Source organism: Curcuma longa, chromosome 11 (assembly GCF_044706935.1).
Source record: "Curcuma longa cultivar G26 ecotype Majalengka, Jawa Barat chromosome 11, ITB_CL_G26_1.1, whole genome shotgun sequence".
Classification (NCBI taxonomy): domain Eukaryota; kingdom Viridiplantae; phylum Streptophyta; class Magnoliopsida; order Zingiberales; family Zingiberaceae; genus Curcuma; species Curcuma longa.
The window spans coordinates 9,087,764-9,101,072 of NC_133871.1; the positions used below are offsets into that span (position 1 = coordinate 9,087,764).

Below are 13,309 nucleotides of genomic sequence, written 5' to 3' on the forward strand. Positions count from 1 at the left end.
TCATGGTACTCGCTTGTTTTTATTGGAGTTGTTGGTACAATGTAGAATGATGATATAATATTACTTAAATGAAATCGAGATTAAAGTTGGATTCTATCTCTTTAAAATGAATTTACCCTACATATGATACTCACGAGATATGACAATCATCTTCCAAAATACAATGACTTAATCTTACAATAGTAGCATTGTAAATCGCAAGACTCTGAATCGATGAGATTTCTCGAACTCTTTAAATGCAAATATGGAATACAATGTTTGTTTTGGTTTGAATTGAATGAATAGAATGATACTTTGTGAAGAGTTAAAAGAACCTCTTAATTTAATCAGATCTCATCTGTCCAATTGAATTGGATGATCTAGATTGCATTATTTCTTAAGAAACACAATACCCCATCCATTTGGAAACTAACGACTCAAATTCAATCTTTTCATTTGGATGCATCTATGTCTTTTATTATAAATTCAATAACTAAGATTGAGTCTTTCAAAAAGGCACTTATACCTTCTCACTTGGATGAATCGAATTTATCTATCTTAATTCGATCGACTATCTAAATTAAATCATGTCATCTGATTTCTCATTCACACACTATTGATTCAAAATTAATTTTCCAACAGTTTGGGGCCTAATAAATTATTGCCCCTGCCAATTAATTCGAATATATTAAGTTTTGCTCAAAGAGGAGAGAAGAGAAGAGTGAGTTGGTAATTTATAATTTAATAGTCATTAACTTAGATAAGTTCGAGTTAATAATCAATTTACTACTCATTGATCTGAAATTAATTGGTCATTAGAATTGGCCCATGGATCACGAATCAAATGTAGCCCAAATTGTGGAGTGTTGATTTCCACACGATTTCATCTGAAGTTTTGATTTGTTAGATTGGATTTAACGATTTCTATATAAAACTAATTATAGTTTCGTAATGTCGAACGTAATTTTTTTTTTAAAAAAAAAAGAATCTCGGGATATTGTCAAATTAATTTTTCAGAATGAATTATCTGGAAAATTAATTTTATTTTACAGTAACTGTAAATATCCTTTCCTAAAAATAGTAATTTAAATTTTAGTTAACAATATTTGTGAAAAATACAACTGACATCAATTCTAGTTAGTTAGGATACTTGATTAGAAGTTTGAGTTTAATTTCTGTAATGAAATTTGACTAAATCTAAATAATTAATCAAAATTAGATAAGATGAAATATACATTTTCTGTAATGAAACTTGACCGAATCCAAATTAAATTGGGATGAAATATACATTAAACCCACGATAAAAATGAATGACTACGAAATATTGTGGACATGGAATTCCACCCAACTATAGAAACTATGAGACTGACATAATGTTTGTTAAAATATACAATATTTATAAGATGTTATATATATACCCCAACAAAGGAGGAAATTATCTCGACATCGTCGATCCATTTGCTCAAGCTAAGGAGTTATCACCTTATTGGACAACTTTTTTTCGTACAAAAGGTGGAATCTAGCATTCCGTGGCCCCACAACCTTCTATAACCAACTCAACTATGTCCCGAGGAGCTATCATTGTTTTCTCTTCAATTGCATTGATAGTCTCTAAGAGCAAATTAAATCGATGAAACACCTAGATTTAACAAAATATCAATAAGAAATCATTTACAAGATTGTCACATTAATGGTACAAATATGTTTTATATATGTTCATATCCATAGATTTAAAGAAATCATAATAAAGGATGGCTTTCAGAACCCTGTCAATTTCAGGATTGGACTCATGCACGTACTCGATCATTTGAGTGCAGTGCACTCCCAGCATACTTTTAAAAATTTTGCATTACAAATCACAGCCACGAAACAATCATTTTCTATTCCTCTTGTTTTATTTTATTTTATTTCATTTCAGTTTCTGAATCATACAAATTGGAGGTGGACATCGATTCGATAACTTGCACCGTCCAGTTTGCGTGCCCATCTTAGAGCATCTAATCAATTTTGTCCACTCCATGCGAATTCCATGCCAAAACATCACGTAACAACGTTCTTAAATTATATTTATTTATATATTATTTATTTATTGATTTATGCTCGAATCGATTTCAACGACACATGATCGTCAAAAATATTCTGGTCGATCTCAGATTTCAACGACAGGGATTTCTTGTTCATTCTCGAGCAGAGGATCGATTTCGATGCGCTGATTGTGCGCCACGCCGCGGAATCCGTCAAACATGGCGGGTCTCGCCATTCCTTCGCTGATGACGTCAGTGAGTCTTCACTCTCACGTCGTTTTGGAAAGCGATCGAACAAAAGACGAGCTAGCGCAGCGGACAGCCGCGCTGAGGCGCTCTCAAGCCTCGTCGGAGGCGGCCCGTCGCCTTTCGCAGTCGCGTTCTTCCGGATGCTGGGCCCCGGTCCACCGACCTTCCGCTGAGGCCGCCACTGCCGCGGGCCCCGCCGCCCACCGCCCTTCCTCCACCTTCTGATTCCTTCCTTCCTGCAGGGAGAGAGAGAGAGAGAGAGAGAGAGATGGTGAGGACCACTAGAACTTGACCGGACGGGCAGGTCCGGTTCGAATTGATGGGGCAGGCAGTGTTCACGCAAGGAATCGAGCACCGCCGCAGGAGCGTCTTTGACCAGGGAATGCTTAAATAGTTAAATGTCAATTTCAAAATAATAGCTGCAGATATTAATTATAAACTATTTTTCCCTATATATTTTTAATTTCAAAATGCTGCGGTTTTTATTACGCACGTATTTATCATTTATTTGGTTTGACGTGGACACGCAGCGCGCGCGTGATGGTGCCGCACTCATAACGCGTTGAAGCGCGGCTAAGCCGTCGGCACGTGTCTCGAGAACCGGAATCCCGATGGGTCCCCCTCTCGGAGCGTTACGAATCGTGCTCCACGCCAACGCCCACGGGCCCCACCTCCATCGTGTTCGATGCTCGGAGTGGCCGAACTCGGTCCTTGGAGAGTGAAAAGGCCGCACGATTCATTCCAGCAACAATTTCAATCGAATTCAATATGTTTTGAAAATAACATAAAGAAAGCCCCAGTTAATAACTATGAGGATCGAACTAGCAAAAAGTGTAACTCTGGGGGAGCAAAATGGAAGTGCGCCCAGTATTAATTAATATATGCAGCGCCGGATTGCCGATGCTTTCGCCTCTGGCAAGTTGCAAGCCACGTCATTTTGTACGAGGCCTAATCATGCCTTCCCTCCTCGCTTTCTCCTTATTTATTATCGAGCTGAGAGTTGCAGGAAGAACTCTGCTACGGCTGTTTCCCTTGTGCCTAGTTTTTTCCTACGCTCGACGGCTCCTTTTTTAGCTCTGTTCTTCTATCTCTACATGCATGGAGATTTCTAACGCTCACTACCAGGTAAATCAGTTCTCTGGCCACCTTCACTTTTCTGAGTTCTTGAGGTTTCTCATACATCCTGCACTACTGAACTTTAATTTGGCTGGATTTAAATTATTTATACGCATGCTTCTTGCAAGATCATATATAGTTTCTGAGTAATTTTGAGGGCCTAGCATGAGATTTCTTAATTTATAGTGAATTCTTCTATTCTCAAATTTTCAACGCACGAACAGTATCAGTTTTCTTCTTCAGATCCATTTTGAGTGTTCTTTTTGGTAAATAAAGCTCTCCTATGTCTTCTACTGATCATCACCATCCTCCAGTATACAACCAACATTAACTTAACTTACGATTAATGATTTATACATGACTAGATGTTCAAGGCAAAAGAATATAGGAAATTGCATTAAGTTTTCAAAGTTCCTGCGATTGGCATGAAGTGTTGGTAATAAGTTTAAGATGATGAATTATAGAATAAATTATGTGCTTTCAGGGCTTTACTCTTCAACTTTAACACCAAGAATTGTCCTCCAGAAGTGCAAAATCTTCCTAAGGTCATGTTATTATATATATATCTATATATATTTATATCAATCTCAAATCTGGCTCTCTCACTGATCGATGCTTCTATATATGTGTGTCTGTATGTTATCTCCTTAGACAATGGCAGCAGGACATCGAGCGGAGGAAACATCAGCGATCAGATACCCCAAGAGTACTCAGCAGGTACCGCGAGCACAAGAAAGAAAAATAAGGCCTGCTCCTCCAGAACAAGTCCTGCAGTGCCCCAGGTGTGCTTCCACCAACACCAAGTTCTGCTACTACAACAACTACAGCCTCTCCCAGCCCAGGCACTTCTGCAAGGGCTGCCGGAGGTACTGGACTCAGGGAGGCTCCCTCAGAAATGTCCCTGTTGGGGGTGGTTGCAGAAAGAACAAGAAACAATCATCGTCTTCTCCTTCATCCACCTCCGTCTCCTCTTACAAGAAGGCATCGCCGGAGCAGGATCTCAGTAGCAGCGTCATCACTGCCCTGGTCGCTCCGCAAGCCCTGTCTTTCGCTAGCCAGCCACCGACCAAACAGTTGGCGGGCACATCAGCTGCCCCAAGTGGGTTTCTCGATATGCTAACGAGCGGGTTGCCGGGCAGCGCAGGCACTGCAGCTGCTGCTCATGGCAGCTTTGGCGGCGTGTACTGTGGCGGGGAGGAGAGTGCAGAGCTGTGGTTTGATAGTGCGGCAGCAAGCCCTACCACTACGACTACGAGCATTAATAGCCACCTGCCATGGCAGGATGCAGCAGGGAGCATATTGCTGGATTGCAGCTGGGGTGGTAATGGAGGTGCAGTTGGGAATTCCTGGCAGGAGCTGATCAACAGCTCTCTGCTGTGAAGTAATTAAGCGAAATTAATGTCGGCTAAAGATTCTAGCTATATCATATAGTTTTGTTGATCTTGGAACATGAAGTCGTCTTTTGAAGACTTGTATGTCACGCATCTCTTGAGATATATATTACTACAAGGGAGTGTTTTGTCAGGCGAACACGATTGGCTGTCATATTCAAATCAGCGTAATTCGTTCAATTAAAGGGTTTGTTGGAGGTCCGTTTTCTTTTCTAATCATCGATAATCAACATGTCATAATAACACCTACCTAACAAAGTTCTCAGCCGAGATAATCAATTAATTTCATGATAGATGGATCTATAAAAAATAAGGGATATTTTGAAAATATGGACTCATAAAAAATAAGATAGATATTTTGATAATATAATATGTGATTTAAATATTATTTAGGTACGGGGAATACTGAAGAAGAAAGGTTTGAAGGGGAAAAAATATCCACTCATCTACCTGTCCATCATTTTCAGTGTTGACATCGTTTTGTCTTTGTCATCGCCTCCGAGTGCTCTCAATCATCACAGCGCTTTGCCACTTAGGCGACCTCTACTGTGCCACCAGCCATATCGCTTCATGATCCTAAAAGGCCACCCTCCCTAGTCCCTCCCCATTTGCGATAGATTCTATGCCCCCTCTGTTTCGTCGTATCAAGGAGAAAAATGACGGCCAATGAGACTAATTACTTCTAGATACTAAAATTCATTCGTTTCATATATTTGCTTCTAGATTTTGTTCACGCATTGTTTACAATCACGTATCCAAAGCACAAAAAGGAAAGCGTGTAGAGGAGCTCGGGCCATATGTACACATATGGTCAACAATGAATAATATAACCTGTCTATGTTGATCATGATTTGAACTCAAAAAGCACAAAAAAAAAAAAAAAAGAAAAGAAAGAAAAAATACAGGGTGGTCGACGAGTGCTTACACAAAACAGCAAGCGAAGCGTTTAACCAGGCACGTCTTCGGTCTTGTCCATGGCCTTCTTTGCTAGCTCATATCCAGCGAAGTTCATAGCACCGAGAGGCGCAATCCAGAAGAACCTTGGGACAGCTCCCTTGAAAAGGCCTAGAGGACCTTCCTTGCGAAGAATGGAGAATGCGACCATTTGCATTGATACTGGAAAACCCCGCGGCGCAGTCATCATTCGCGTCTTCATGACATCAAAGGGTGTGGTGACGACAGCAGCAAGTCCACCGGATAAAGCCCCCACTGCAACAGTTTCCCAGGGTTCCAGTTCTCGGTTCAGAAGGTTCTGTACAGCCTATCAAAGCGTTTAAAAGTAAATGTATCAACAAGATGAACAAAATCTTTAAGAGTATAAGGTGGGAATGAATAATAGGAGTAAAAGTCTATAGCTAGTCTGAAGATGCATAAATCCAACAAATGAGAACTTAACAGTAGTCAGAATTTATCTACCTTCTTAGATTCAGCATACAGACACATCCCAGCAACATAAAATGGGACCTCTCGGCAAAGTGTGGCACCAGTCCCACGGAAAAATCCTTTCAAACCATCTTGTCGTAGGGTGCCTACAATTGCCTCTCCTACATTATTGAAGATGCCTGCCTGTAGCCTCTGCTTCATGACTTCACAAGGGATTCTAACTGCTGTCCCTAAGATTGTGCTGCAAAAGGATGCCATGGATTGCACCTACAATGCAATGGCCGTGGCAAGTGAATAATTATTGTAGCAAGCTTCTACTGTTCGATGTTATATAGGGTAGAGAAGCAATGCCATTTGATCTTGTGAAGTGTTTGGATCTGACACATTGTCATGGCTATTAGCCATATTTTAATCACAGTATAATGAAGAAAGATCAGTTATGAATAGAACTCAAAATAAAATATACGTCTAAATTGCTGGGTTGAATCAATCTCTCCCAGGGGAAATTGAAAAAATAAAAACATCCCCGAATCTTATACCTGGAGATCTTGGAGATTTGGTGCAACATTTATTAGCACAAGCCTAGTTGCTTCAAAGATACCAGTCCTCAATCCATGGCTGAAAAAAGAACAAAACCAAACAAAGATGAACCATGCTTAAACAGATTTAGCATTGAACAAGAGAACTCACCTAGAGAATTGTCCTAGGATTGCTGGAATTGAACCCCTGTACAGCCCACGAATACCAATTTCTGGTAATTTAGAGACGAGCTCTGGGAATGAAAGCGTTGATGCTTGTACACGTGTCTGATAAAGAAGAAAATAAATGACTAAACATAGCACCCAAAATTTAAATGCAATAGATGAACTAAGTCGCAGAGTCTGCGAATGAAAATTGAGATACAGAAAGTTGCTTCTGTAATGACAGAATGGTTCAAAGATTCTTGCTAAGAAATACAATTTTTCAATAGTATGAGAGCTGAGATTAATTAAAGATTAAAGACCAAAGTTGATTATCCTTGGAAACCGGTAGCACCACATTTTTCAACCAGAAATTAAACTGAAAGCATGATATACTTCAAAATTGTGAGTTTGATATTTGACTGAACAAAACAAGCTTTAAGGAATTAGACATTGCTTTATTTTTCCATACTTCAACTTAAAATTGACTCTAACTGATTTTGAAAATAGAGCATGCAGTTTAGCACATCCATCTCCTGAATGGATGAGGACCATTTGCAAACCATTCCACACAGACAACCAGTCTGACAGCATTAGATTGTGATTTTAAATGTCACCTTGAGTGGGAAGAAATAAATATATATTGAGCATCCAAGCAATATATATTGCAGTTTCATAGTACTAATAAACAAAATGAACTCTTTAAATTTGTAGTTTGTACATCAGCAACTAGTTTACAGGAAGGAACTTAAGATATTACAAGAGAATAAAAATTATTGTGCAAAACCCCGATACATAATAAAGAAAAAAAAGTACCAAGTTTAATCAGTTTTCATTTCTGTCTAAGATAATTAACCCAAGAGAAAAACATTTGTACACGTTGCTAATGTAAGAAGGAAATGGACTTCTAACTTTTTAATTGAAATAGTCCCTTGGTTTTGCTTAAAAGTAATAAACTGGAGAAAAAAAAGGTTTTAAATTGTTGCATAATATGAATGAAATAAACACTTAAAAAGGTTACAACTTCCAAATTGGTAAAAAAAAGACAGGCTTTTGAATAAATAGAAACTCCGCAAAGCTGTTCCGATGGACCAAGTTTTACAAGTACCATACTTAAAATATAAAATGACACTACTTAGGTGGAGAAGCTCTTGCTCTAGAACTAGATTTCGTTTTATCTGAATCACATTAGAAAATTAGAGCAACAAGTGCATGTTCAATTGGGCATCTTGTTGACAGATGTAAAACTCAACTCTCCTTCAGCTAAGTCAAGTGCAAGAAGCATCACACATGAAAAAGCAATAATGAGCACCACAAATTTGAGATAAAACAATATGCTAGACTATTCCTAAATTTCAAAAGATAAAAAGTAAATTTCTTTGTGATAGAAAAATGAAGTTACTGATCATCACACTCTATGAATCTATGCTTCAAGTTTTCAGTAGGCTGATAGGATTACCTTCATGGTATCGATAGGATGCAATATTGAAGTGGAAAGTGCACAAGCAAGACCTCCAGCCAAAGCAGACTTAAGGACATTTCCTGTGGATATCTGTACTGGAGGGGGAACAACTACCACAGTAGCTGCTTCAAACCAGATGTTCCTGTAACATGAAATTAAGCAAGTAGTTCACCAACTGCAAAACGATATTCAAGAATTCCTAACCTACAGGTTGATGTTTGCCAACTAGACTAGGCATAACCACATAGCTGATAAACTCAATCAACCAGGAGAATATAAAAATATGGAGACAAATTTAGAAATAGAAACCATAATGAGGTTCCACAATTTAGCCCCACAGAATTACCAAATATCATTAACTGCATGACTCCATATACAGCTACTGTAAGATTTCTATCACTCTTTACTTTTGCAATGCTCGTACAAGTTTTTGTTCCTCTTTTGGCTGCATCTTTTCACAAGCATCAGAGTTAATCAATAAACATGAGGATTATTTTGATTAATCTACTATCTTCTATAATTTGGCATAATATAAAGAAATAAACATCACATACTATTTGTTAAGATTTGTGAAATTCCAGTTCTGATCCAAAAAATGGTTAACCACTTAAGTGGGAAATAACCTATTCCCAAAAAAGCTTAATGGAACAAGACAACCTTGAATGACGGGGAATCAATTGAGTGAACTCTTCCCTTTTCTCAACATGCCCTATGACTGAGTCATTTAGCTCTAATACCATGTTAAAACTCATGAATCTTGGGTCCCACCTAAATTAGTTAATCACTTAGGTTGCAGGCACACACTGCAGTTAAAAGGGCCAACAAATATTTACTTAGATTTGAGCATGTCCCATATGGATATGGATATAGGTGTTTGATATGGCACATAATCAATGAAGATGTTGATGTCTGAGACAGATGCAGAGAGGTAGCTGAAGGATCCAAGTATCAGAACTTAGGACAACAATGAAATAGGTTAGTCGAAATTGTGCCCACCGTGCTCTTTTCCAACAATATCAATAAATTATCTGCTGGCAACTCTTCTTGCCACATCGAACAATCAGATAAAGTCTAAACTCTAATGTGCCACTATCACATAAAATTACTGTATTTACAGACTCCAATGTCAAGCCTGAAAAAAAAAGGAGAAAAAAAGACAAGGAATTCTCATAAAAGCTACTGAAGATGTATTTTTGATCTTCCTGAACATAGCCTAAGCTTAAGAATGGAAAAATAAAATTACCACAGCTGTAAAAAATTACATGACTGACACAATTGTTGAGTAAGTAGCTAAGCTAAAGCCTTTAGTTACAAGTAAATAAATTGTGAAAGAAGTATATTAAATTAAATTATCTAAAGGTAGAAGTCAATATCTGACACCATTTACAGTGATTCTTCTCAAGTAATAAGCCCAAGGCTAATGCTTGCACTAAGAAAGATGACCAGTAATGGAAAATGGAATCTTCAATTTCACAAGTGGGCAGTGGCACAATTCAGGAGTCAGGAGTCAGGACATTGAAGGAAAGACACAAGAGGATATAGAAGGAAAATAAGGCCATTCATATTATATAACCAATATACTGACTCTGCAAGGATGATCATCTAGAGGCTAGAATGCGCATAAGGATCTATTTAATTCTGATGGTCCAGATAATCTGTTCCTGGACATAGACTAAATTTAAAAAACAGAATTATTGATTTTGCTGGATACAGACTAAACTTAAAAAGGAAAAAATACAGTTAACATGGCTGTAAAATTTTTTATGAAAAATGCTATTGTCAAATAAGTAGCCGAGCTAAAACCTTCTATTACAAGTAAAATAATTTCAGCAGAGAAAAATATTTAAATTAACTAAAGTTATATAAAAGATGGAAATAAATATTTGACAACATTCCTAAGCCCAAGGCTACTGGTTGTATCAAGAAAGATAACCAATAAGGAAAATGAAGCCTTCAATATCACAAGAGGGGAGAGACACAATTCAGGATATTGAAAGAAAGGTAGGAGTAAGGTTTGGGTTTCTAACAAACCCCTCTCCACATCACCACTCAGGAGGAATTCGCACCTCCTTTCAGAGCCCTAGTGTAGACCATTTTGGAGGGCGGACCAAGGCTCAGCTTAAGGTCTTTTAAACTCTCTCATCCATATGTATGGTTATTGCCTGGGGACTACCTCCTCCACTCAGGACAACTCCCTATGGAGAGACAGAGACAAAGGGGTTAGATCGGTCAGTCAATCATTCCCATGGTGATTAGTATGTTAGCCCTTCAACCTACGGCCTTGTCCCCCTCCTACAATTAGATTGGTTAGTTAATCATTCCTGAAGCAAGTCTGCCTACGCTCACTCTCAATCATTCACTCCGACATATATAGGAGGAAAAATTTGGTCATTCACATTATATAGCCCAATATATGGATTCTATGCATGATGAAGATGTATCATCTAGAAGCTAAAATATCCATAAGGTTCTAATTGATTTTGGTAGCGTAGACAATATGTTAAAGTGTGATACCTAGGATCATCTTCAAGCCTTTCTGAAGGAAGCAAGAGCATGAAATTACGGAAGTGACTGTATGAAATTGATCCCTCTTTGTCAACATTGAGATAACGCATCATAGAAATAGCATTATCATCACTGGCAGGAAGACCTGCATTCCTTAGTGATGCCAATATCTGATTCTTTTGCAGTGTTCCAGACTTGTTAAGGCAAAGGCTTGTATATGCTCGAAGTATTTTTGGTTCCTTCTGCTCCATTACAGACAGAAATTGTTTCCACCCAATTGATTTTGAAAACAAGTTGCTTCTTGTACGTTGCAGAAAATCCTTGGCATACCGCCTTGGTAGTCTTCTCTTTTTCATTGCAATTTCAAGGTCTTCAAGATTAACTTGGCCATCACCATCTCTATCCAACTCCTCAAAAAATCGCCTTCCTGCCAAAAAATTATAAAAGATATAGCATCCGAATGTGGTTTTATCCTCGGACATCTAAAACTATTATCTGTGAAAGTGACCAGCAAAGAATATTTTTTGTTAATTTTTTACCAAGTTCAACCAGTCATTGCAGGTTTATACAACAATTGGCATCACCAAGTTTCCATTCAGATTATCCAAATTTTAGCACCTCATAGCAAAGTCTAACTTTTCATTGTTATTTATTCATTTGAATACATAAATTGTAGTCATCTTCTGAACAACCAAAGGAACTGGAAGCCTATAGCTACCTCTCGGCTTCTACCACAACAAAAAGTGAAGAGTGCATAGTTTGCAGTTTTTTACCTTGTCCTATAATCTGCTGTCTCAAATGATGCTTGATGTAGTTAGCAATGACGAATAAGCAAACTAGCGTAGGGGTAAAACATGAAAATAAATTCTGTTATTGATATAAATCTTACATCATCTTATTTTAGGAATAAGATTACAGCTTATTCTTTTCTTGTTGTCTAGAGAGTAATATAACAAAAGCAATAATGCCCAATTGCAATCAGAATCAACCAAAGGCAATATTAATTGGACAGACATAAGATTCCTAAGTTTTTCTCTTTGATTCTACAACATGATAGCAACAATAATATTATGGTCCATCATCAGACAAGGATACAGTTATATTGATCCATACTCTGTAGAATAGTTATATTGGAAAGCAATTATTAATTCTCTTAGTATTTACCTTTCAACTAAATTGTATTATGATAAAATAAGTGAAGGTACTGTTGTAAATAACTTTAGACAACTAAAAGTACTAAACATTTACCTTCTGTCTCAGTGTAGCGGAAGAAGTCCTGAACTGAAAACAATTTCTTCTTGTCAGGATGGCCGGTGGAGGATTTTATCAACTGAGGTATGAACTCAATCAACTCAGTCAGAGAAACAGTGGAAAGTGTAGATTTTAAGCGCTCGACATTTGACAATGGAATGCTCAGTAAACCACTGGCAAACTTCTGTGGTGTGCTACTTGTAGGCTCTTCCTTATCACCACCAGTATCATGATTCTCAGCCTCCTTTTTGACAGATGGTGCGTCCTCCACCAAAGTTGCAGGTAGGCCTCCAACCCTTGCAAAATTCAGATTCGAAAGGAATCCATCAAAATCTGCCTTCTTTCCATTAATTAGTCCCTTCATTACTTTCAAGTAATCAGACTCTGGAGCCCCAGAAGCTGCTGGACGATCACAATTCTTCGATCTGTTCCCTTGGCAACCCCAATTCAGCATTTGGAGATTCTGACCCAAACTGTCCAACGCAGAGCAAAGAATCAACTCTATAGACAAGTTGTCTCCCTCACCCGCAGTTTTGTCGGATTCATCACAAAAAACGATCTTGAATGATCTTTTCCCTCTAGATTTTGCATGGGAAGGGGAGTCATCATCGCGACGTTGCTTCCCGAAACACTTCCTTACTGATTTAAGAGGCTTCGGGAACCCCTGCAGGAAACTGTCGAACATAAACGACCAAGCTGAGAAAAATGGCGCGCAATTCGCACAAGATTCATGTTTCTTCTCTTCTTCTCTCCCTTTCTTCGATGAAATCCCTCCCCGACCACTGACGTCATCCCCACCCAAAGGGATGCACAAAGCACCACAAAAGAACTTAAAAGGATCCTTCTTCCGCTCCTCGGAAGCCGCCACGGCAGCTACCTTCTCCTTCATCGATCCACGATACCTCTTCGTCGACTCCACGTTCCCGGCACCGCCCATCAAATTCAGCCAATGCGACTCCCAATCCTTGGCTGCGGACTCAAGAGGGGATACGGCATCCCGGAAGGCGTGGAAGATGCCTTCCAGCGGATCTGATCCAGATAACATGGATAGAAATCAGCAAGAGCGATCCGACGCTAGGGTTTCCGGCGCCGCCTCCGAGGCGATACACGAGACCTGCTGAGGCCCAGCGCTTCTCCAAGACGCATGAAACCTCAAAGTGGGATCCAAACGAGTGTGCTCCAATGGGAAAGCGGAAAAGTTGCAGCGGAGACGAAGCGAGAACGGAAATGGCGGCGACGGGATAGGCAGAAGTCTGTCTGATCGAGAGG

General features: G+C 38.9%; 2 protein-coding genes across 3 annotated transcripts; one reads left to right on the top strand and one right to left on the bottom strand.

Moving 5' to 3' along the window:
- The first annotated feature begins 3,195 nt into the window (after positions 1-3,195).
- Positions 3,196-4,900, top strand: LOC141840401 (uncharacterized). Of its 2 annotated transcripts, XM_074728377.1 has the most exons (3): positions 3,196-3,377; positions 3,853-3,913; positions 4,020-4,900. In XM_074728377.1, exon 3 carries the CDS (start codon positions 4,023-4,025, stop codon positions 4,746-4,748), a length of 726 nt encoding a protein of 241 aa, XP_074584478.1. In that variant the 5' UTR covers positions 3,196-3,377; positions 3,853-3,913; positions 4,020-4,022; the 3' UTR covers positions 4,749-4,900. The 2 variants fall into 2 exon arrangements, with proteins under 2 accessions (XP_074584478.1, XP_074584477.1); XM_074728376.1 differs by lacking the exon at positions 3,853-3,913 and having other exon boundaries at positions 3,199-3,377.
- A 638-nt stretch (positions 4,901-5,538) lies between these two features.
- LOC141840091 (uncharacterized) lies at positions 5,539-13,297 on the bottom strand. Its single transcript, XM_074727984.1, has 7 exons — positions 12,038-13,297; positions 10,799-11,216; positions 8,282-8,426; positions 6,833-6,948; positions 6,682-6,760; positions 6,176-6,409; positions 5,539-6,020 (listed from the first exon to the last, which is right to left on the bottom strand). The coding sequence occupies exons 1-7, from the start codon at positions 13,083-13,085 to the stop codon at positions 5,706-5,708; spliced, it is 2,355 nt and encodes a 784-aa protein (XP_074584085.1). The 5' UTR covers positions 13,086-13,297; the 3' UTR covers positions 5,539-5,705.
- Positions 13,298-13,309: the final 12 nt, after the last annotated feature.